This window comes from Myotis yumanensis, unplaced genomic scaffold (assembly GCF_028538775.1).
Source record: "Myotis yumanensis isolate MYYU_CA2020_CCGP unplaced genomic scaffold, mMyoYum1.0.hap1 SCAF_13, whole genome shotgun sequence".
Lineage (NCBI taxonomy): Eukaryota > Metazoa > Chordata > Mammalia > Chiroptera > Vespertilionidae > Myotis > Myotis yumanensis.
In genome coordinates, this window is record NW_027223764.1 from 6,361,204 (window position 1) to 6,387,171 (window position 25,968).

Consider the following 25,968-nt stretch of genomic DNA (forward strand, 5'->3'; position numbering starts at 1 on the left):
TGTATTAAAGGGTTTTTCTAGGCACTCCTTCTTAGCACCAGTAGTTAGAACAAATTCCACAATAAGCAATTGTAACATATTTTGATATTACTGCTATTACTATAATTTGAGAATGTAGAGGAATAAAAAAAAAAATGGAGTTACATAATCTTTCTCTGACCCTCAAAACACTTACTCTCAAACTTGTAGTCTGATTTGTGAAATAGTGCACGAAGCTTGGTATTTTAAGTTCGCTAAAATTTCTGGCTTCAATGTATGGAGGAGTTAGAAACTTAAAAAAAAATCCATGAATATTTCAAACGCATGCATTTTTTTTTAGTCACCCCGCTAAGTTTCAGCTTTTATTCTCGGTTTTGAGGTTTGCGTGGTGTGGGCTAAGGCCGCGAGCACTCCCATAAAAGAACGTTGTCAATGTGCGACTCGAGCACTGTGGTGGCTCCCTAGCTCCGTCCCCAAACCAAGGCCGGGCTGCGAGGCCCTGGACGTGCGAGGGCCCGGGAAACCCGCTGAGCCCCCCAAAACCACCACCGAGAGGGTGGCGGACGGCACCAGACAGCCGGCTGGGGTTGGCATTCAGCTGTAGGAGGCGGCCCGGCTCTCGGTCGTCAGGGCAACCAGACGGCGAACGCGCGTGCGCAGCCAGACTCCCTTATGACGAGAGGCCGGGCGGGGGCGGGGGCGGGGCCGGGGGCGGGGCGGACGAATGCTCTCCCCGACCCGTCGCCCCTCCGAGAGCAGCCCGGCGGGGGCGGGGCGAACCTCTGCCCTGTTGCTCGGGGGTGGCTCACAGCCCCCGCCCCTTTTCGCTTTGCTTTCTCGCACCACGTGCTCTCCGGGCCGCGCCTCCAGCTGCCCTCCCTAACTGCCTGTTGGAAGCTGCTGCAAAATGTCGTGAGGCGCGCTGCTGCTTTACGGCTGCCTCTCCCAGACGAGAGCCCGGGAGCGCCCACCGCCGGCAGCCCCGTCTCCCAGAGCCAGCCCCGCGGAGAGTGAGCGACTCAGCGCCCCGCCGCCCTCCCCGCCGCGCCCGTTCCGGCCCCCGGCGATGTGACCGCGAGGAGGCGGCGCTGCCCCCTGGCCCGGGGGTCGAGACGGGCGGCAGGTGCCTGTGAGGCGGGCGGGTGCTGGGGGCCGGCAGGATGGAGGAAAGCATGGAAGAGGAGGAGGGGGGCAGCTACGAGGCAATGATGGACGACCAGAACCACAACAACTGGGAGGCTGCGGTGGACGGCTTCCGGCAGCCCCCGCCGCCCCCCTCGTCGATCCCGGCCCCGGCCCGCGAGCCGCCCGGGGGACAGCTGCTGGCGGTGCCGGCGGTCTCGGCGGACAGGAAAGGCCCCAAGGAGGGGCTCCCGTTGGGGCCGCCGCCGGAGGCCAATGGGGTGATCATGATGGTGAAGAGCTGCGACGCGGCCGCCGCCGCCACGGCCAAGGCGGTGCCCGCCCCCACCCCCAGCTCCACCATCAACATCAACACCTCCACCTCCAAGTTCTGTGAGTCCCGCCGCCCCACCCCCCCCCCCGGACGCCGCGCCCACCCTCGTCGAAGCAGCCCCGCTTCCTTTGTTTCAGGCCCGGGCCTCCCCTCCCCTCCCCTCCCGTCCCCGCCTCCCCGCCTCCCCCGTTGGGTGCCTGCGGCCCCGGCGTCTAGGGTTACCTGGCCGAGAGCGGAGCCCGGTGCGCGCAGCCCGACTTCCACGGACGCGAGCCTCCCGCCGCCGGCTGTCACTCAGCGCGAGGAAGCTCTTCTCTCCTCCGCACCCCCTCGAAGTTTCACCCTCAAACGGGAGAGGAAGATCAGGCAGCTTGAGTTTCCGTAGGGGGAGGCCTTCCGTATTATTATTATTATTATTATTATTATTATTATTATTTTTGCAGCCAGAGAGGAAAATCTGGCACCTTGTGTTCTTGTGCTGGTAGCCAGTCTGCGTTAAACAAGTTGGGGGTTAGGAAGCGGCCCGTATCCGCGCCCGTCCTCTCCCCTCCGGTGTCTGTGCACCTTCTGCATCCGAGGAGGAGATGCGGGAGGTGCTCCAGGAGTGAGCGCGGGCAGCGGGCGCGGTGGCATCCGTCCCGCCGCTGGTAATCGATAGCGTTATGGCCCGAGTCCGCACTGGTAAGAGGTAGCCGCCCAGCATGTGTCCAGATCCAAACTTCGGTTGCGTGTTGGACTTCTGTGGTAGCGATGTGCCTTCCCGTGCTGTTGCAGGCAGAAAACCTTAAGACCAAAGTCTGGAATCCGAAACTGCCCCCAGTCGGGAGGTGTACTTACAGAGTTGGGGGGAAGTGTTTTTGCTTTGAGAGGGTCAATGTGAAAATTGACCATCACAGGCAGGTTTTTCTCTTCTATTAACAACTGCAGTTTTTGAATGGCATCTGGTAAAGCAACCGGAGATTGCGTTTCTAGTTACTAATTTTATCAAACTGCACCAGGAATTGTCCAGGTAGCCTTGCAGACAAGGATTGCCTTGATTCAGATTGATGATCACTGCCTTACACTTGTGTGTGTGTGTGTGTGTGTGTGTGTGAACAGCTCATAACCTTGCCTCTTCAAGATACTGCTTTAATCAAAGGCATTCATGTGTAGGTATGGTTGGTAAGATCTGTGTTTGATGTTTCCCTGTTGTGCATGCACGAGAACAATACTTTTATGTACAGTTTGTGTGTTGAAATCTGTGTGGTGAAAGTAGACCTTGGACAGAGTGGCAGGGTGACTTACCTAAATGCTGGAGGAAGCTTGCTTTGGTGCGAACACAGAGTTCTATGAAGAGTTCAGAAAACAACATAAAAAAAGCAGAAATTAGTGAAATTAAGGAACAAATGACTTGCCAAACCAAAAGATTGTTCTTTGAAGATTAATAAGCTTAGACAGACCTGTGTTTAACAAGATTGATCAAGGAAAATAGATTGCAAATAAAGTAAGTGAAAGTGGAAATAACTACAAACAGATTTAAAACATAATTTTATGAATTTCTATAGGTTAATAAATTTGAAAGCCTAGATGAAATGTATAAATACGTAGAAAACTATAAACTCTGAAAGTTGGTAACAGAAGAAAAAGATAGCTTGAACTGCTTAATAAATATTTAACAAACTGAAATGGTAGCTAAAGACCTCCCCTTTCAAAAACTCTGGACCCAGGTAATGTTATAAGTGAGTTGCATTGAACTTTTAGATACTAATACTTAATTCATTTTTACAAGTTGTTCTGGGAAATAGAAAAAAAAAGGGAGATGCCAAGTTCATTTTATGAGGTTAGTGAAATCTTGGTTCTAAAATTAGATAAGGATAGTATGAGAAAATTAGAGATCTGTTGCACTTATTAGCAAAGATATGAAAATCCTACACAATATACTAGCTTTCAACACTGTTGAGGTCCACAGTGTGTTAAAAAAATAATTTATAGAGTTTGTTTTAGAAATGTAAGCATGGTTTAACATTTATCTATTAATGTAATTTATCTCATTAATAGGCCAAAAGAGAAAAATCATGATTATGTTGATACCATAAAATTATTTAATAAGATCCAGCTCAAAATACAAGATAACTGTGTAAATGTCATTACCAAAAAGCTACAACAAATAATACTTAATAGAGAAATTTTAGATACATTCACTTCAAGGTGGGTAATAAGGATACCTCCATCACTATTACTGTTTAGCATGATAAGAAAGGTCCTGGTTAACACTATTATAAAGGGAAAAATAGGTATAAGAATAGGAAGGGAAATAATGAAACTCATTATTTGCAGATAATATCACCCAGAAGAGTTAAAATCAAGAGAGAAACTATTAGGAGTTTAGCAGGGTTGGTGGATTAAAGATTAGCCTACAAAAGTTAATAGCATTTACTACACTAGCAATCAAAGGTAAATACAGTATAAAATATTATGAACAAAATTATAAAGTCTCTAGGAATTAACCCAAGAATACATAAAACTTTTAAGGAGAAACTTTAATAAGGAACTAGAAAAGGACCTAAATAAATAGAAAAACTTTACATATTCTTGAGATAAGATTACTTATAAGAATGTCAGTTTTCTCCACTTTTAACATATTTAAAAATTTTTAACATATTTTTAACAAATTTAAAATGCTGTCAAAATTCCAGTTGGTTTATCTGACAAACTCAGTCCTCCAAATCTAAAATTTATATGGCAGGCAGGATAAAGCTTGTGAATAGCTAAATCAGTCTTAAAGGTGTGCTTTAATTGGACTTGCCTAGCAGAATTTAAAATACTCTTTCAAAGCTGTAGCAATAAAAACTAGTGTAAGAACAAAACAACAACAACAACAAAATGGACTGGGGGAACAGTGGAGACTTCCTGTATATATATGTTCAGAACTTAAAGGTGGCATCGTAAGTCACTGGAGAGAGGAGTGTTGTTAGGGAGAGTGGTTCACTACATGCAGAACAAACCTACCACCACAAAAGGATGAATTCTGGATAAATTAAAGATCTAAATGCGAAAGGAACAACTGTAAAATTAATAGAAGACAATGCTGAAGGTCTTTACCCAATGACAGAGTAGGACTTCTTAAACCTTACAGACTTATAATAAGTGAAAAAGTAATGACTTGGATTATATAAAAATTAAGGATTTTCATTCAGCAAAAGAGGTGAGAGAGTGAGAGAACATATTAGCAGTGTCTAAAGTTAACAAGGGGGTCAATAAAAGGAGGGCAGTGACACCTGTAGAAAAATGGGCAAAGGCTGTTAATAAGTAGATTCCAGAATAGAAAATCCTAACAAGCATAGAAAGAGATGTTTGAAATTATTAATCAAATAATGCAAACAGAAATAGTAACGCCATGTCTTTTTTTCACCTATTAGGTTGGCACCAATGAGAAAGCTACATAATATCAAGTGTGGGCGGCAGGGGGGGTGGGTAATGGGGGTAGAGGAGATACAGGGTAGTGGACCTGTGAGGTGTTGAGGTGGCCAGAGTCACTGTGGACTAGGTCATGAAAGATCGCTGGAGTGCCGGTGTAGCTGTGAGCTATGATGGTGAAAGTGTACTTTTGGGCTGTTAGGTGAAGACAGCTTCTGGTGGTCTGTTTTGGAATAGATTTTTAAAAAATGTGTTAGCTTGGTCGATGCTGACTAGATGCCAGTTACTGTGTTTTGTTTCTGTAAAGAGATCATACCTGGAACGGCAGCTACAATTGTAGTCACCTGATTTGATTCACGATTCATCCTTCAAGATCTGTCTCCTCTGCACTGGCCAAATAGGCTAGTGAAATCAGAATGACATACAGTCACCACCCCTGTATCTTCCAAGTCTTGGGAAGATGGTTCCTCTGCAGTTTCCTCAGGGATATACTTTAGGTTTATTATTTGGTAGGAGGGGGCACATCTGGGGGGGTTTACTTGTCCCTTCCTATACTGATGGCCCTAACTCACCCCTGAAGTTGGAGATGAGACCTGGAACTTGGGGTTTGGCTCCTACAAGCTCTCACACCTCTAACCTGACTTTCCAGAACCAGCAGCAGCAGCAGCAGCAGCAGCAGCAGTAGTAGTATATCCTTTCCTTGCTGTGACCTTCCAAATCTCACTCAGGTGTAATTATTTAGTTTAACTTTCCATTCTATGTTAGTCAGTTTTCTATGATAATAATCACCAAATCTCAGGAGCGTACAGAACAACAAAAGTTTATTTCTTGCTCATGTTATGTTAGTGGCTGACAGTTGACTGTGGCTCCTCACAAGTCATCTCATTCTGAAGAGCAGCTCTTTTCTGGGTCCTGTCATTCTTGGCAGAGGCAAAGAAGAGTGGCCAGAAACACAATGGGTTTTACAGCTTCTGCTCAAATGTAGCAAATGTCACATGTGCTCTTGTCCAAACATGAAACAGAATAGAATGGTTCCGTCTGAATGTGTTGGGGGGTGGGGGCAATGGGACTAGGGTATGAGGATAAAAGGCAAAGAATGGATGGATGGAGGGAGCAAGGGTGGGAAGGAAGGAAGGATCTTGCGTTGATTGATCGATCATACTGTGCCGTGATCTCTTGAGAATTATTAACTCAGTGCACCAAAAATTTCTATTCTCCAGTATTTTAAATTGAACTCAGTGAAATTATTATTTCTTTAAATTTGTGGTTCAAAAATGTGTTCAATATTGACTGTTGAATTGAATGAAATTAACTGATTTTTATTACATCATAAATAAATTTGCCCTTTACTTGATCAGGCCCTGCCAGTTTTCATATTGGTAGATTGTTTTACAATGGATCAGTTAATATATTCAGGTCTTAAAATACACACTGTTTGCAGCATCTGTGGTGGTTATTCGGCATCTTGCCTTCCGGGTTAGTGGGAGTTGTGCTGCAGCAAGCATCCCGATGCTATTGATCGACTGGCTGCATTCTGGAATCTTACAGGGCATCTTGTCTTGCCATTTTTTTGATATGTATTACACAAAGTGGCATTGATGAAACTGTAAGAGAAAGACATTGTAACGTTTATGTAAGTGCCAGTCTCAAATCCCTAAAGAGAGTGAATGCTGTTTACTTCCCCTTTAAACTGTCACACTATAAGTTGTAGACCATTGTAATCACATTTTAAACTGTTAAGTGTTATATAAAAAAATACTGTTGATAGCCTTCTGTAATATGTCTTGACAGGGCAAGCTGGCCTTTAATTTTTCTCTCACTTTTGTGGACATTTGGCTATTAACCTCTGTAGATAGACTTACAGAGATATGTAATTTGTAGTTGCAGATGTGCTGTCTAGACATCTGAATGGCATTTTACTCAACAAATATTTATTCTGTATGCCAAGGTAACAGAATAGCCTCTGGTGATGAATGGAGACACAGTTTAGTGTAGGAGATGATGGACAGGTAATTATAATTAAATGGTAAAGTTATGTATGTATATGGTAGCATAGAGGAAACAGAACGTTTATAAAAATGAATAGAAGTTTGTCAGGAGAATTGAGGATCACTTGAAGAGACTTTCTTGCAGAGGAAGCAGGCTGTGCTTAAGACCCAGAGTTGAAATTATTGTTGGAACATAGGCTGTGAGGCACATAGGGAGTGGCACAATTAAACGTGGATAGATAGAAAGGTCTAGAGCAGTGGTTCTCAACCTTCCTAATGCCGCCACACTTTACTACAGTTCCTCATGTTGTGGTGACCCCCAACCATAAAATTATTTTCGTTGCTACTTCATAACTGTAATTTTGCTACTGTTAAGAATCGTAATGTAAATATCTGATATGCAGGATGTATTTTCATTGTTCACGACCCACAGGTTGAGAACCTCTGGTCTAGAGAGAGGCCTGACCAGTGTTGCTCAGTGGTTTGAGCGTGGGCCCATGCACCAAAGGGTCGTGGGTTTGTTCCTGGTCAAGGGCACGTGCCTGGGTTTTGGGTTTGCTCCCTGTCTCCTAGTCAGGGGTGTGTGTGCGGGAGGCAACAGTCAGTGTGTCTTTCTCACATCGATGTATCTCTCTGTCTCTCCCTCCCTCCCTCTCTCCCTCCCTCTCTCCCTCCCTCCCTCCCTCTCTCTTTGAAAGGGAATCGAAATCCTTTGGTGTGTATTAACAACAATAAAAAAGGTCTAGAGAGTGACAGGCATACGTTCCATGTTAGAGGTAGGATTTTCTTCTATAGGAGCCACTGAAGGATGTCAAGGGAGTCAACCTAGTGAAATTTGTCTTAGTGTGTTAGTTTAGATGAGAAAAGAGAGAGATTGGAGACCTAAAGACTAGTTAGTGGGTTGTAATTATTATCGTCTAGACAAGAGCTGAAGGCTTGAACACATACAGCAAACATGTCAAACTCAAAGGCTAACATGGGCCAAATAAACAAGGTTTAAGTTTGTGTGGGCCGCAAAAAAACAAAAGCTTCAATTTTCATAGAAACGTAGGTTTATTTTGATAGAGACATGCTGAATACAAAGGGCTGAAATAAATGAGTAATCGTTAACATAAAATAATAGAACATTTTAATAAAAATTAATATATTTTCTTGAACATTAACTTACCAGACACTGAATAACTGCACAAATTAATAAGCATAACACAAATAAACCTATTTTTCTTGTTCTCTGAAAGTGAAATATTTCCTGTTGTGCACACTAAACAAGTCAGTACAAACTAATGACGTGGCAATTGCCTGCTAAAATATTCGCTGCTAGTGTTAGTGGGCGCATAAGGGAAATGAATGCAACACGATTATAGTAATCAGTCATTAGTGAATGTTGTAGTTTGTTAATAATAATCCTCCTATATAATAAGGAGCTAATATGCAAATAGTCATCAGTCCCTCACACCGTAATGCCTTAACGGCTCAGACACTCAACACTGGGGAGAGAGGAATGGGGACCAGCCAGGCACAAATGAGCTCACGAGAGGGGAATGGGGACCAGCTAGGCTGTGGCCTGGGAGAGGGGCAAGCTGCTCGCCCTGCGGTTCTGGGCACCAGTGGCTGCACCTGTGCCTGCGGCCCAGGAGAGGGACAAGCTGCATGCCCCGTGGTCCCAGGCGCCAGTGCCTGTGGCCCGGGTGAAGGCCCCCCTGCCTACTGTCCCCTGCAGCTGTGACCTGCCCGGGCGAAGCCGGCCCGAGTCCTGGCTGCCTGCGACCGGCCGGAGGAGGGAATCCTGGGTCCCGGATGCGGGGCGAGGCAGAGGCGGTTAGGTGCGATCAGGCCAGCAGGGGAGCAGTTAGGGGCAATCAGGCAGGCAGGCAGAGATGGTTAGGGGTGATCAGGCAGGCAGGTGAGTGGTTAGGAGCCAGCGGTCCCGGATTGCGAGAGGCTGTTGGACATCCCCCGAGGGGTCCTGGATTGGAGAGGGTGCAGGCTGGGCTGAGGGATTCCTACCCCCGCCCCCCCCCCCCCCCACACACTCCCTGTGCATGAATTTCGTGCACTGAGCCTCTAGTTATGTATAACAGGATATTGTAAAAATTGATTTTTATTAAAACATTTCTTACATACCGTTATATTGACTGGGCTGCAAAAATATTCATTGTGGGCCGCATGCAGCCTGTGGGCTGCGAGTTTGACGTGCTTGACATACAGCATTGGAAGAGGTTGTTTCAGATTTTGGAAATATATGGGGACTAGACTCTACAAAATTTATGGGTCAAGGAGGGAGGATGAAGACTCAAGATTGAGGGTTTGGATGACTGGGAGCTGGCACTACTTTGACCTGAATGTGGGAGGAGTATAGGTAGGTCTGTGTGTGTGTGTCTGTCTCTTTTTAAAAGATGTCTATGGACCATTAAGGTAGTGAGAATTAGTAGGCAATCAGTCAATCTGAGCTTTCTCATTCTGTGCTTTAGAATATTGGAAATACTGAGATGAAAATTTAATTTCATTAGATTTATTTTTCCATTTCTGAGGATTTAAGATTCAGCAAACTCTTTGGACTTAAACCAAAACTTTGCTCTTATTAAAAGTTTGTAATTTGAAAACTCAAACTGTGAAAAGACACATAATTAAAATCAGTGGTTCCCTCCCCTGCCTCTTTCATTCCTGGACTTTTTACTCAATGCATTTAGATGTTTCTTTTGATATTTATCCACTCATTTTAATGTGTTAATATTGTTATTCTTCAATTTATCACTTTTATATTACCTATTGACTTCCCATTAAGGTGAGGATTTAGTTCTCACATACCTCATCTCTTCAGTTAATAACACAATTTTTGGTTCAGTCAATAGACCATATTTACATTATGACTATGTAAATAGTCACTCAAGGGCCAGGATATACTCAGATTACACGTTCTTTCACATAGAAAGAATTTTGGTATTAGTTGCCTTATTTATACTTCCATGATTTTTGTTAAACTCATCTTAAAAATGTTGCAACAGCTTCCTCAGATTCACCATATATCTGTCACTGGTGCTTTCACAATGCTCAGTTAATCAGTATTTTTTCTTGTCTGCTTGTGAAGCTGTTAGTCTTCCTGTTCCTATTTATTCTTTAGGGTCTCTGCACAGTTGCTTCTCAGGGACTTCCCAAATAGTTACTTGATGTCTTCCTTTTTATTGGTGTATTCTCTGTGTGTGTGTGTGTTGTATTTAGAACATATCTTCTGAGAAAATGTGTGTGTGGATAAGTTTGTATATATAAAAGTGCTGCTTTCACACTTGATTGACAGTATGTGTATAGAATTCTTAACTGAAAATCTTTCTTCCTTGTACTTTTCTAGTGTTGCTTCATTGACTTTAAGCTTGCAGTGTTAGCATGGAGAGTTCAGATGCCATGTGACTTTTTTTCCCTTGAACATTTCTGGGATATTATATTTGTCAATATTTTTCTCCCTTTACATTTTCTCTATTTTCCCTTTTCTCTGGAATTGTTACTGTTAGTCAAATGTTGATTTCCTGTTTTGATTCTCTAAGTTTGTTCATTAGTTTTCGCTTTGTTCTGAGAGTTTTATTTTCTTAATTATCTTTGTTTTTATCATATCAATTTTTGTTTGTTTTGATCTTTCCTGTCTGAGATTTTGCAAATCTTGATGATCTTTAGCTCTATTCATATTTAAAAGTGAAAAAGGCTAATTGGTAGTTCTGTGTTTGAGGGGGGCCTTTTCAAGTAAAAGTGTGGGCTTCTCTGCAGAACTGCTATTTTGTGCAGGAAGTGCCAAATAGTATGTGAATGTCTTTTCTCTGGGATTGTTCAGTTTCCATAAAGAAGGATCTTCCATTCGAAGGGAGAAGGATGGGGTGGATAGGTGGAGCAGGAAAAAAAGTACATTTTTTCTGGCTGATGGCATTCTAGAATTAAAGAGAAGAGCAGGGTTAGATATTTGAGCATTTCTAATGTTGACTGTTGACTTAAAATCCACAAGCCCTATGACACCCCCCCCCCCCACACACCTACTATGAATCTGTCTTAGAGTCTGAAGCTTTTATCTTTCAGTGTTTGCACTAACAATACTTCTCTTTTTTACTGTTTAGTCTTCCAGTCAATCTTTACCTCTCACCCACCAGCTCTCTGCCTTTAGTCCACACTCACTGTATCCTATCCCCAAGTCCTGAACTTCTCAGAGGCCTGCAGGACACCTGTTAGTGCACTTACTGGTGTTTCTACCTCAGCACACCTACCTTACGCTGCTGCTTCAAAGTTAAACTTTCCTGGTCTTAATGCCATGGAAAGATGACTTGTTTTTAAATCTTGCAGGAAATCACAGAATTTTAAAACTATGGCAGACCTGCATGCAGTTAGTGTGGTTTACACCTGTGTCATCTCAACTGAGCAGATACTTCTGATTTGAATATTTAGATAGGTCAGAGTTGGAGAATAATGGAGGAGAAGCATCTTGAACCTCAGTGACTAATATTTAGAAATCATTGATGTGATAGAAAGAAGCTAGGTAAAGGCTTTGTTTTCCCTGGTATCTCTGCCAGTAATTAGCCATGAACCCTTGGGGAAGTCAACCCCTGAGCGCCCCAGTTTCTGGTAAAACAATAAAATACTGGATGTAGTTGTTAGCTCCGATCTTCTGAGGTAGTTCACAAGACATAAGATGTCTTAGAGCAGTGGTTCTCAACCTTCCTAATGCCGGGACCCTTTAATACAGTTCCTCATGTTGTGGTGACCCCCAATTTCATTGTTACAAATTGAACATAATTAGAGCATAGTGATTAATCACAAGAACAATACGTAATTATATATGTGTTTTCCGATGGTCTTAGGTGACCCCTGTGAAAGGGTCGTTTGATCCCCAAAGGGGTCTCGACCCACAGGTTGAGAACCGCTGTCTTAGAGGCTTTGGGTAGTTCTTTTTAACACTAGCTTCATTTCATTGTTGTGAAATAGCGGTCACCATGGATATCAAAGTTGTTAGGACACCGTGATAAATGCTTTATTAAACCTGGAGTGAAGGAGTAAGCTAGCCACTGGGAATGAGGTAAGCCTCAGTGTAAGGCTCTAGTTCATCGATGCTTTTTTCTGTTGGGCTCATCCAAAGTGTAAGGTAGCAAGAGCCCACTAGAGTTATAGTAATGTCTAGGAGGCACTAGTAAGTCTCTGCAGGTTTTCAGTAACTTCTTTTGTTACTATAGCATTTAAAAAAATGATTTTATTGATTTCAGAGAGGAAGGGAGAGGGGGAGAGATAGAACATCAATGATGAGAAAGAATCATTGATCATCAGCTGCCTCCTGCACGCCCCCCACTGGGGATCGAGTTTACAACCCAGGCATATATACCCTGACTGGGAATTGAACCGGGACCTCCTGGTTCATAGGTCAAAACTCAACCACTGAGCCAAGCTGACCGGGCATTACTGTAAAATTTGGACTTTAATTTTCATAGTCATGCTTAGGTAGATTTTTCCTAGGGGTGTTCCATAACCTTATTGTGGTTCACAGGTAGGATATCTTTTTACATCATTGACAAATGGGTATTTGAAGGTCAGTGCAAGTTTGAGTGGCTCCACTGATAACGGAAGCTTACAGAAACCAGGAAGGGAAACCAGTGATATTTGCTTGTTTTGTTTTTATTTTTAAAGATGGACAAATTCATAGTAATTCCTTTTAAAATCATCATTAATGGTTGCTTAGAATCCCTGACCAGGCTGTTTTGGTGTTTTTTTTTTTTGAAATGGGATAGTAATTGAGTTGTATTTAGGTGATAAAGTGTCTTTGTGAAATCTAAAAGGAATTTGACTGAGGATACAAAATTGCTATAGTTCCTGTTTACTTTACGTGTGGTAATAGTAATATTTACTTTACTTTTTACTTTTAGTAATGAATGTTATAACTATTGAAGATTATAAGAGCACATACTGGCCAAAATTGGATGGTGCCATAGATCAGCTTTTAACCCAGAGTCCTGGTGACTATATCCCCATATCCTATGAACAGATATACAGGTAAGTCGGGATTTAATTTGCCTGGGTTTGAGAGGGTATATTGAGGTTCATGGCAACTTGATTATGATAGTATATATGCATATAATATATATAATATATAAGATGAGGCTCTAAGTTATTTATATGTTACACACATGTGGATTGGAGGTTTGCTTTATACTTTTTGCTTCAGACTTGGTTTTCAAATCAGGATAGAGTTAACTCCACCTCAGCCTGCCATCCGTGCCATATATAATGCAGAAATGATGGAGGTCAGCAAAAATATATATTTTTAGTCTCACAGGGAGACTTTAGCTTAATCTGTCCATGTTTATTGACACACACTTCTAACACTCTGGTTATTTTGTTTCCCAGCTCCTGGTAAATGGAAGCAGCAAATTAGTGAGGAACTGGGGTGGGTATGAGATCAACCCAGTCACAAGAGGAGGAAGTGACAACTGGGTTGTTCCACACAAGTGAGGCACAAAGAGGTTACACTGCACATGTTTTTGTGAGTTAGAAACTTTCTACCCATTATCACTCTCTCTTCCTTATTTTGACATTCATTAAAATGAGAGAGAAGCTGGTCTATAAGTAGTTACCATAGTCAGACTCTCAGATTATCACCACGTATTAGATTTTCTAGTTTTGATAAAATGTGTAGTAGAGTACTCATAAAGATTTGTTTGTTGCTGGAGGTAATACTTCTCCCATCTGAACACTGATTGGAGCAGGGTAAATTTTTTATTTAAAAGTTGTGATTGGTCACTGTTTTTAGGCCTGAATTGGTTATTTGACCAGTGGCTGTATATACAGAGTATGCTTTAACCTTAGGCTGAATTACATGCTTCATCATTAACCTGGTTTTTCTGTTTTGTTTCCCCCACAGTTGTGTGTATAAATGTGTATGCCAGCAGCACTCAGAACAGATGTATAGTGATCTGATTAAGAAGATAACTAATCACTTAGAGAGAGTCTCAAAGGAGCTGCAGGTAAAGAACTGATTGTATTGCTTTCTGCTTCCTTGGGATTTTCTGACTGGTTGCAATTAGCCTGTATAATATACCTCTGGAGGCTTGTTAATTTGAGTATGAGATAAATTTATAAACAGATGGATATTGACCAAAGCAGCTAACTTTGTAATAGATTATTATTTAAAAATTTTGACATAAATTGTGGAAATTTTTTAGATTGAATGTATTTCAGACTTTAACTGATTCATTTATTACCATGTGAATATTTATTTAAAACCTTATTTTTTTTCTGGTGCACTTTGGTATTTGGTGGCATTTATAATATAAATGTGTATATGTTAATTTTTTTCTGAAACTTTCAAAAAATTATCTTTGAAGAGTGATTTGCCTACCAGTTTCTAAAATTTGCTAATTATGAGCAACTGAAGTCAGAATTTTGCTGATAAACCCTCTTTAGACAAACATCATCCTGGCTGTAAAATCTGGGGCAGGTTGTAGAAAATACTCTGCTTAAAAACACTTGGCCTCTTGATCCCCCCAACATCCCTCTCTGCCTCAGTAAGGTTTCCAGTGCTTGAAGGTCAAGTACTATTTTTATGCCAGGGCCAGATCACATTTTAGTTCTGGAGTAGAAGTAACATGATGTATAGGAAAGTCATTCAGCAATAAATTATGGGTCCACACCACAGTTGGGAAGTACTCCAGCAATTCTGAAATAGCTACAGTTTCTAGAAAGTGCTGGGGTGTGCTCTGGGCTTAGATATTGTTCTTTACTTACCTGTGTGCTGAGTTATCTTAGTCTTATTTAGCCCAAACTGTTGTACTAAGTAGCTTTCTTTTCTTTTTTTTTTTTAATTATAGCCAGAGCATTGTTTATCATAGCCAAATATGTACTTTTCCTGTTGTTAGTGTAAAGTGTTTTCTTCATCTTTTTGCCACTAAATACAAGATCTTTATTCATTTAACAAATATATTTAGTACCTAGGTATTGTATATAAATTGCAGATGAAACCCCTGATCTGTGCATTATAGCTTTGAAAGGTTTACCTACTAATTCTTTTTTTACTTTAAATAATTTTATATTTTTCAGTTACAGTTGACATATACTATTATATTAGTTTCAGGCATACAACCTAGGGAATAGACATTATATAACTTAAGAAGTGATCACCCTTATAAATCTAGTACTGATCTGACACCATACATAGTTATTACAATACTAGAGGCCCGGTGCATGAAATTCATGCATGGGAAGGGGGGTTCCTCACGCCCTAACTGCCTTGCTACCCCCCCCCCCACCCCCCCACCCCCCGCTGGCCTGGTCACCCCTTACTACCCCCCTCTGCCAGCCTGGTTGCCCCCTAACTGCTCCCCCGCCGGCCTGGTTGCCCACACAGCCTACTGTTCATTCGTTTGGTCGTCCCTCACTAACGCCCCTGCTGGCCTGGTTGCCGCACGCAGCCTGCTTGTTCAGTCATTAGGTCGTCCCTCACTAACCCCCCTCCCGGCCTGGTTGTAGGCAGCTATCTTGTGAGGGTGTGATGGTCTATTTGCATATTACCTCTTAAGATTATTGACTGTATTCCCTGTGCTGTGCTTTACATCCTCATAACTATTCTGTAATTACCAATTTGTACTTCTTAATGCCTTCACCCTTTTCACCCATCATCCCCAACTCCCTCCTCTCTGGCAACTGTCAAAATGTTCTCTCTCTCTGACTCTGTTTCTGTTATGCTTGTTCATTTAATTTGTTTTTTAGATCTATTTTGGCCTAAGTATTGCTACCCCAGCTTTTTTTTGTTTCCATTTTCATGAAATATCTTTTTCCATCCCTTTTGAAGTGAGTCTCTTGTAGACAGCATATGTAAAGGTCTTGTTTGTTATCCATTCAGCCTCCATAGGTATTTTTGATTGGAGCATTTAGCCTATTTGCATTTAAAGTAATTGTTGATAGATATGTATTTATTGCCATTTTATTATTCATATATATATATTTTTTATTCATATTTTTTATATTCTTTCTTCATCTTCTTAAAGAAGACCCTTTAAAATTTCTTGTAATACTGGTTTGGTGGTGATGAACTCCTTTAGTTTTTTCTTGTCTGGGAAGCTCTTAACTGTCCTTCCATTTTAAAGGATAGCTTTGCTGGGTAATCTTGGTTGTAGGTCTTTACTTTTCATCCCTTTGAATATTTTGTGCCAATCCCTTCTGTCCTGCAAAGTTTCTGTTAAGATATCAGCTGTCAGTCTCATGGGAGCTCTCTTGTAAATAACTGCTTTTCTCTTGCTGCTTTTAAGAGTCTCTCTTTGTCGTTAACTTTTGGCATTATAATTATGATGTCTCTTGGTGTGGGCCTCTTTGGTTTATCTTGTTTGGGACTCTCTGTGCTTCCTGTACTTGTAATGTGTATTTCCTTCACCAGGTTAGGGGAGTTTTTCATCATGATTTTTTCACATAAGTTTTCAGTGTCTTGCTCTCTTTTCCTTCCTGCATCCCCATTATGCAAATATTGGTATGCTTAAAGTTGTCCCAGAGGCTCATTATACTATCTACTTTTTGGGATTATTTTTTTCTTTTTGTTATCCTTATTGGATGTTTTCTGTTTCCTTCCAAATCTCTGATTTGATCCACTGTTGATTCTCTGTAATGTATTTTTTATTTCAGTTAGTGTATTCTTTATTTCTGACTGGTTCTTTATGTGTTCTATTTCCGTTTTTATGTTTCCTATCTTTATTGCAGTTCTTACGAAGTTCTTTGACCATCCTTATAACCAGTGTTTTTGAACTTTGCATCTAGTAGATTGCTTGTTTACATTTTGTTTAGTTTTTTCCCCCTGGAGTTTTGTTTTATTTTTTCATTTGGGACATGTTTCTTTGTTTCCTTATTTTGACTCCCTGGGTTTGTTTCTATGTATTAGGTAGACTTGCTATGTCTCCTGTGCTTGGTAGTGTGGCTTTATATAGTAGTTGTCCTATAGGGTCTAGTAGCACAGCCTCCCCAGTCACCTGAGCTGGGCACTCCAAGTCCCCTACCTCCCCCGTCCCACTGTACACTATGTACACTCTCCTGTTGAAGTTAAGCCTTGATTGCTGTTGGCATCTCAGTGGGAGGACTTTTCCCTTGGGCTAGATTGGCTCCCAGGACTGACTACAACCACCATGGAGGGTCAGCTGTGCAGGGGTCAAACCCATGGAGCTTCATTGGAGCTCTGTTTCCTGTTGCGTCCACCCTTTGAGCGTGTCCCTTGTGGAGGAGGTTGGAAGGTGGTCTGAAGCTATCCATCAGTTGTGCTGGTTCTGGGGCTTCCTGGTAGGTTCAGGCCAAGGTCATCTATAGGATCCACCTGGCATGAGCTACAAAGTGATCTCCGGATGGCTGCTGCTTGTGCTTGGCTCTGAGGTGCTAAGGAGAGATCAAGCTGCAAACGGAGGCCAACTGCCACTAGTGCTGGGACTGGGCCCGTTGACAAGAGGTATTTGGCTTGCTGAGGCCAGGTGTTGCTTGATTGAGAAGTTTTAGGAAAGTCTGAAGCATGTGCCAAGACAGGCTGTTTGCATGGAATAGCCACTGGAAACAGTGGTTTCTTTTGCCTCTACTTTTCCTCCCTTCCCTCTCCGAAGAGGGGACATTCTACTTGTCTGTTAGGGTTTGCCCAACTTTTAACTTCACTATTCCTGATAGGCTTAATTAATCACCTTCTCCTTTTTGCTTCTGTATTACTTTATTTGTATTGCTACTATAGTCCTTAGTTTAGCACTTTGGCATATATTTAGTTATCAAGCAGGATGTCACCTTTGCCACACTGAGCTTCTCGAGGGTAAGAATCCTGACTTACTCTATAGTTTTCCCTTGGTCTGTTGTAGTTTTGAGCCAAGTTAAGATACTATTGATCAGATGCTTCTAATTCTCTTCCTTCTGGATACATGACAAGAGTACTTCTCTATCCCATTGAATTTAAACTTGGCCAAGTGACTTACTTTGTCTATGAATTGTGAGTGAAAGGGAAGTATATATCCCAAAATCTGAAGCCTTTGAGTTCGGCTGTGCAATTTTCCATAACCTCCCAAGTGTTCTAGTTGGTAGAGTCTCCCTTAACCTGAATCTCTGAGTAATAAGTCTGACATGGAGCAGACCCTCAAGATGGGCATGTAACATGAGTGGGAAAGAAAGATTTGCTATACATTTTCTCTTAATTTTTTAGTTCATTTAAAATTTTTATTTTAATTGAGGTATAATCCACATGCCCTGACATTCACCTTTTTTGTTTTGTAAAGTAAGTTTTTATTGATTTTAGAGAGAGAGAAAGGGAGAGGGAAAGAGAGAGTAACATTCATATGAGAGAGAAACACTGATCGGCTGCCTCCTGCACACCCTCTACCAGGGATCGAGCCCGCAACTTGGGCATAGGCCTTGATTGGGAATTGAACCTCAGCCTCTTGGTGCATGGGACGACTCACCCAGCTGAGCCACATCAGCCAGGACACATTCACCTTTTTAAAGTGTACAGTCAGTCAGTATTAGTTTTTAATATGGTCACAAAGTTGTGCAACCATCACCACTAATTTCAGAACATTTTAGTCACCCCTGACTAACAGCCCAGTACTCATTAGCAGTCACTCCCTATTTTTCCTCCTCATAGCCACTGACAACCACTAATCTTCTTTCTGTCTCTGGATTTGCTTATTCTGGACATTTCATAGAAAAAGAATTAGACAATATGTAGCCTTTTGTGTCTGGCTTAATTAACTTTTCAAGGTTCATTCATGTTTATGGCATGATTAATACTTCATTTCTTTTTATGGCTGAATAGCATTCCATTATATAGTTACTAGAGGCCTGATGCATGAGATTTGTGCAAGGGGGCTCAGCCCCCGCCCCTGCGGCAGCCCCCTCTGCCTCAACCCTGCCCGCTGCGAGTTCCGGAAGGTTGTCCGGAAGGATGTCTGGTCTAATTAGCATATTATGCTTTTATTATTATACATACCACATCTTGTTTATCCAGGCTATGTTATTTTAAGTCACTGAGATTTTGGGGGTTGTTTTTGATTGACATAATAAATATTAGAATTTACAATATTTAGAATATCTTGTTTTACCCAACTATCATTTGGATAATTGAATTTGATGACTATAAATAGCATCCTGCACTCTTAAAACTATCTTAAATGCCACTTCCACATTTTTATTATTTTTGCATACATCTGAATTTGGAAGTCACTAGAGCAGTTGTGAGACCAACTCTCCCCATATAATGTTGATAAATCTATGGTGTATGTTAATGCATTTTATTGAATTGAGACTATATTTTTACTTTTACCAAATGAAAATGTTCTGATGTTTTGATCCAGTAGCTTTATAGTTAGGAATCCACTAGCAACAGTTTCTTTGTCAATAGTTTATCCCCAATAAGCAATGTTCAGAGATTTGGTTCCCGGGCCGGGATGGTAACATTAAAGTGTTAGGAATAGCACCAGTAGGACTAACCTGAGTTCAGGATCCTGAGGGGGACAGACCACAATCACAGGTGGGAAAGGAAAACGTTGCAATTTTTATTCTCAAATAGGGCTGAATTTAGAATAGTTTAAATGAGTATTTGTCAACTATTTTAATGAAAAAGAAGTTAACTAATTACATGTTAACCTCTCATTTAATAAAAAAAATTGGAGTATTTTTATGTGTTTAAAGATAAATATATCTTGATTGAATTAAATGTAATTTGACTCTCAAACCAGTTTATTATTTATTATATTAATGGAAATTAATAGAAAATAAACCACAATCAGTCAGTATTAGTTAACTTTGATTCACTATTCAGAAACACCTCCAAATTGCCAACAAACTGAGCCAGATTCTCTAGGTGTTTAAAATCAGAGCAAGGGTTGCTTTGCTATTTGTGTTTTGTCCGGTGGGTGGCAGCATAACTCAACTTGTATATTTTTTAAAGGCTATAATATTTATACCTGTTGAACTAAAGAGTATTTTTAAAAACGTTCATTCCCCCAAATATGGTATTTATGCCTTGCTAGAGTGAGGGAGATTTTAGATAATAAGAAAGTTGCCTGTTATCCTTTTTACATAGATTTCTAGTAAAATAAACATTGTTGCCAACTCTTCACAGGCATGTTCTACTGAAATTTTTTTCTGAGTAAGTTATTTGGAGATCTATTTATTAATCAAAACTAGCCTTTGATTAAAAGCAGTTGTTACAGCAAAATTATTCTTGTCTCAAAATTTGCCAGCGAGGCACCCTATAAGTTTACTATCTTTTGAAGGAAGGGATGGTGTTTTCTCCTCATAGGCTTAACATAATGCCAGATCCCAAGGAGAAGTCTATAAAAGTACTTACTAGTTGATATATGTCATTTGTTAGCTTTACAGCTGAGATTACTAGAACCTTCTACTTGGTTAGTTCAAACGCATCCTGAACTCAGAAAATGAAATTTGGGATGAGCAAGAGAGTCAGATCATTTAAAGAACAGTTATTTGCTGTTTTTTTTATTGTCACAGTGAACACAATACAATTATGAGTTGTGCTCTTTCTAAAACTTTTTGTTTTGAGACAGTTATATTCCTAAATTGGAAAAGGTATAAGGAAAAAGTTTTCTTTAAAAAATAAGCAAATAGGGTTAAGGTGGTAAATTTTGCCAAGTGTTAAGAGATGAAGTATATAGGAAAGTGAGAAGTTATCCTCGTCCACCCGACTTCTTTGGATATTTTCTGTATTAAGTAATTCTTGGGCCTTTTGTAACCGCTCTATGTCATCTAGCCAGTCAGTTTAAAAACTAGGATTAGAACCTAGATTTATGTCATTGTTATATGGGTAAGCTGAAGGAATCCTGGATTACAGAGGCTAGACTTTAATTCAGTTTATTGTTTAAGCTATTTGGAAACTGAGGAAAGTCGTATTTTAGAAATAAATGAGGAAGAAATGTCCATATCATACTAGTAGTAATAATAGGAGCAGTTAACTTTGAGAGTTAAGAGAGAAGTGCCTTCTGGACTCCCTTTGACTTCTTTATTGTTACCTTTAATTAGAAACGCATTCTTACAACTTATCTGAGGAGCATCTAATATGTATGTTATAGCTTAAGGCTCCTGTGGTTCATTTACCTTCTATAGAATTTACCATTTTTTGGGTAGTCTACTATGGAAACACTATCTTCACAGCAGGAATGAGAATGGAATGTCAGATGTATCTGGGAGGGAATTCCATTTTTATGTAGCATCTTTGTCAGCCTTAGGTGTAATTTATGTTGCTTCTGGAGCCTTGACACATCTGTCCATTGGCAGAATGCTCTTGTTCTGGAAAGTCATGGAATAAGCCAGTTAGACTAAAAGCATATTACACATTGTTTTGCTAAAGTTAGTCATGTAGAGGCAGGTTTTTAAAAAAGGAATTTCTAGTTTGACTCAGAAAATAATATTAAGGATCCTTGAGAGAGCAATCAGGTTCAGTTGTGTGTCCAAAATGCCAAAGTCATATTTGGTAATATAGGAATTAATGTTAAAAGATTTAAAATAAAATTCGAGAATTTTTAGCATTTCCATTTGACTTTTAAAAAAAAACAACCTTCAATTTGCTGAAATTCCCCACCTTTTTGTGCATGTTGTACACCTTTTCTGCCAGGTCATTACATATATTAATCAGAGTTAATTTAAAGACAGATGTGGGCCTCTGCATCTGGGCTTTGTTGACTCTTTCATTCTTGACATTGGGTTATAGTTTCTTGATTTTTCAGTGTGTTTTTTTTTCTTTTTATAAATATAATTTTATTGATTTCAGAGAGAGGAAAGGAGAGAGAGATAGAAACATCCATGATGAGAGAGAATCATGGATTGGCTGCCTCCTGCATGTCCCCTACTGGGGATTGAACCCACAACTGGGCATGTGCCCTTGACCAGAATTGAACCCGGGACCCTTCAGTTTGTAGACTGACGCTCTATCCACTGAGCCAAACTGGCTAGGGCGATTTTTCAGTGTTGCTTAATTTTTGGTAACTGACCTTTGCTGGTGACAGGAGGGCTGGAGGATCTCCAGCAGTAGACTGTTTTTGCCTTAGATCAGAGGAGGGTCACCAGGTGTAGGTGGGTCACCTCTTCCCTTCAGCAAATGACTTTTGCTTTGTATCTGAATAGGGTCCAGGGTACCTGCAGCTTTTGTCTATGTCTTCCATTGGCAGCTAATCACCACCTTTTCAACTCCAGTAGGGTGCAGAGCATGCATGGGCTTCTTCAGGTACTTCTGCCCCATCCTCAAACCTTGGCACCTCTGTGCCACAGAGGGTGGCTCTCACATCTCTTTCACTGCCTTCACTCTTCTCTCAAAGACCCAGTGGAAACCCATGGAAAAGAGCTGGCGACTAGGTGGGGACTGCCCTTGTGTGAGGCTCTGGGGGATTCTGTGCTGTTAGCTCACACTTGGCCTTTAACCCTTTGAGTGCCAACCAATATCCTAGGAACTATGCTAAAATTGCCAAGGCATTTTTGCTGATTTTACAGCAGTTTAGGAAAAAAATTATGAATCGCAAGTAAATGAAGTTACATATTCAATATCTTCCACAAAATCGTCATCTTCACAGCAAGAATTGACATATTTAGCAATATCATCATCACTAATAAAAGCAGACTTAGAACTGGACACTGCAGGAGGAGCGTGATAGCGCTCCCGGCACTTTTGGCGAAAGACCGCTCCCCGGCACTCTAGGGGTTAATGATTCATTCAACTCCTGTGGTTTTCTTGCCAGCTTTTATGGCTGCCATCACCAGCTTTTATGGCTGCCATCACCAAGCAGTTCAGGTATTTTTTCTTTCCTTAGAGGAACTTGTCACTCTTTAGAATTCATTTCACTTGGTTGGGCGTATGGAAAATACAGAGACTTCAGGTCAAAAAATAGATTTCTGTAGTAGGTTAACAAGACTTTTTTAAAAATCTATACTAATAAGAGGGTAATATGCTAATTAGACCAGACATCTTCCGGTTGTCACAGTGGCAGGGGTTGTCACAGTGGCAGGGGCCTAGGCAGAGGTGGTTAGGGGTGATCAGGTCAGCAGGGGAGAGCAGTTAGGGGCGATCATGCTGGCAGCATAGGGCAGTTAGGGGTGATCAGGCTGGCAGCAGAAGGCAGTTAGGGGCGATCAGGCTGGCAGGGGAGGGCAGTTGGGGGTGATCAGGCTGGCAGCAGAGGGCAGTTAGGGGCAATCAGGCCAGCAGGCAGAGGCAGTTAGGGGCTATCAGGCTGGTAGGGGAGCAGTTAGGGGCATCAGATCGGCAGGCAGAGGTAGTTAGGGGCAATCAGGCAGGCAGGTAGGCAAGCAGTTAGGAGTCAGTGGTCCCGGATTGCGAGAGGGATGTCAAGGGGTCCTGGATTGGAGAGGGTGCAGGCTGGATTTTGTGCACTGGGTCTCTAGTATAATCATAAGTGTGGGACTGATGTTCTCTCATGAATTTTTGCATTCTAAGTGGAGGAGACACTTCACTGTTCTATTTTAATAACTTTATAATCACTGAATTTGATAAGTCAAGAAATGGTTAAATTTATAGAAAAAATTCACCTATAGTCTTAATACTAATGTTGAAATGTTAGTGTATCGTATTTTTACTGATTTCAGTATAATTGGCAGCTAAATTGTCACTATTGTCATGCAGTCAATGCCTTGTGTTGCATGGTAATTGCTGCTCAACCTTTTTTTGAATTCTCTAGACTTCCTTCCCTTAGAGCTCCTCTTTCCTTTGAAGTGGACATTTCTAAATGCTGAACAGCTGCCAGAGCAGCTGTTTAAAGAATCCCCTGAAGTTCTCATTAAAAATATACCTTCTGGAAAGTTTCTGAGTCAGGACTTTGGAGTGTGGTAAAGGAATCTGTCATTTACAAGTTCTTCAGACGATTTGGAGAGCTAAGAGCTGCAGTCTTTGAGAGTCACTGGGCTATCGAAGAACCATTGATCCCGAAGCTGGTCTGCTCTTAAGCTCGGAGTGGTGCCATCTTATGTTTAAGTATAAGACTGTTGTTGCTGAAGCTACTCACATATGCACCCCTTAAGTGTTCTGGGCTAGAAGTATCCAGGTAAACCTGGGTAACACAAACAGCAAATCACAGTTTAAGAATCTAATGAAGAGGGACTGATGAAATAGACAATGGTGTGTCCAGACAGTTACTAAAATTATGTTGTAGAAATATACTTGACCTGGTAAATGATGGTATGTAGCTGAGTGATAAAAGCAGATTACAAAATAATGGAGTTCCATATTGGTTACATGCACTGACACAAGAATAGAAGAACACGTTAATGGTAATTATCTATCTAATGTTAGTAGTGGTTATTTTATTTTCCTATAACTGCATTTTTAACTTTAAAAAATTTTAGCGAACATGCATTACTTCTGTAAAGATAGATGTTAGTGCCCTTGTAGTGTTTGTTAGATCCTTCCCACCCTTTTTCCCCCTATTTCATTTTAACATGGGAAAGTCATTATTTAAAGAAAACAAGAATGTTTTTGTGAACTTAAAAGCACATATTCTTATTTTTTCCTGTTTCATTTTGGTGGGATGGGGATGGGGTGTAGGTAGAGGAGGGATATAAATAAGAAATTGTAGAACTTGTTTGCATTTTATATCTGTGGTGTCCAATTCGGTAGCCTCTAGCCATATGTAACAATTAAGAGTTTAAAGAGCCGAAACCGGTTTGGCTCAGTGGATAGAGCGTCGGCCTGCGGACTGAAAGGTCCCAGGTTCCATTCCGGTCAAGGGCATGTACCTGGGTTGTGGGCACATCCCCAGTGGGAGATGTGCAGGAGGCAGCTGGTCGATGTTTCTCTCTCATCGATGTTTCTAACTCTCTCTCTCTCTCTCCCTTCCTCTCTGTAAAAAATCAATAAAATATATTTAAAAAAAAAAAAAAGAGTGTAAAGAGTCCTGAGACCAAAATATGTGAGAACCACTAGGATAGAACAGTTTCCAAGGTACATTTTTAGAACAATTGCAGGTCAGTGTGATTGTATGTTAGCATTTATGTGAAAAGGGGTATAAATGGGATACTTGTTTTTTTGTATATACATAAAATTCTTCTGGAAGGATATAGAGGAATTAAGTGTTGGCTCAGTGAGGAAGGAGTTGAAAGGTACATTCTCTAAACCTTTTTGAACTCATTTGAATTTTAAACCAGATGACTATATTACTCCTTAAAACAAATTTTAAAACACCCCTCCTACCAGCCCATGTTATACATTTCCGGGAATCTAGGTCTGTTAGGAAAAGTTGGAGCAAGTTTGGAGAAGCAGTTATTTTTCTGGCAGCTTGCTTTTTTCTTGTTTGAGAAGAAAATGAAGCTTGCTTGTTTCAAGGGTAAAAAATTTCATTTTATGTCCAAGCCAAATATATTCATGTTGAAATAACGTAAATCAAATAGGTAGCAATTTTCCCAGTAGGGCCCAAAGTATACTGAATTTAAGTTTTAAGGACGAACTATTTGATTAGTTTTTAAAAATAGTTTTTTTTCTAGGTTCCTAGTAAAGAGATTAAATTTATTTTAGGAGATTGTTATAATTTATAGTCCTGTCATTTAAAAGGTTTTGAATAAGTGCTGCATGAAATGTGGAAGCTAAGTAAATGTTCTGACATTTGATTCAGTACAAAAAGTGCTTTTTATTACTCATAACCTTTGGGGATTCTTGAAAAGAATAGCTAAGGAATTCAATTTTATTTATTCTGTCTGCTATTAAGTATGGCTTTTGATCAATGTTCATGCTTTTAACTTTGAAATAGTGTCCTTTCATGGAAAGGGAAAATTATTTTAATGCAAAAACTCTTCAGATTTTTTTTCAAATAATCTAAAATTTATATCTTTGAATACTGAAGTACCATTTCTAGAGTTCTTTGAAGCACTTTAGAGAAAGGTACCGCATGTGTTTCTGTTCATTAGTTATAGTTAAAAGTTTGCCCATAATGTAGGACCATTTCCCCAGTTTCTTTAGTTAATAAGGAATGCTTTTAATAATGTTAATGGGTTATTATGAAGTACTTGACAAATGGGTAGTTAATTCATTAAGTTTACTTATTAGTTGCATATGCATATATAATATTTGCACATGCAAATATAGCATATGCATGTAATATTTACACAGTATTTTTTTTAAATCTAAGCACATCTTAGAAGTAGCATAATTAGTATTTTTTAATTTTA

At 40.6% G+C, this 25,968-nt stretch overlaps 1 protein-coding gene across 2 annotated transcripts in view; it reads left to right on the forward strand.

Annotated features, from left to right (window-relative positions):
* The first annotated feature begins 936 nt into the window (after positions 1–936).
* Positions 937–25,968, forward strand: part of CACUL1 (CDK2 associated cullin domain 1) — a 47,935-nt gene continuing 22,903 nt past the window's right edge. For both annotated transcript variants that reach the window (XM_070432175.1, XM_070432176.1), the window contains exons 1-3: positions 937–1,494; positions 12,708–12,834; positions 13,703–13,805. In XM_070432175.1, coding sequence (XP_070288276.1) covers positions 1,140–1,494; positions 12,708–12,834; positions 13,703–13,805 — 585 coding nt within the window. In that variant the 5' untranslated portion in view covers positions 937–1,139. The remainder of the gene's footprint in view (positions 1,495–12,707; positions 12,835–13,702; positions 13,806–25,968) is intronic.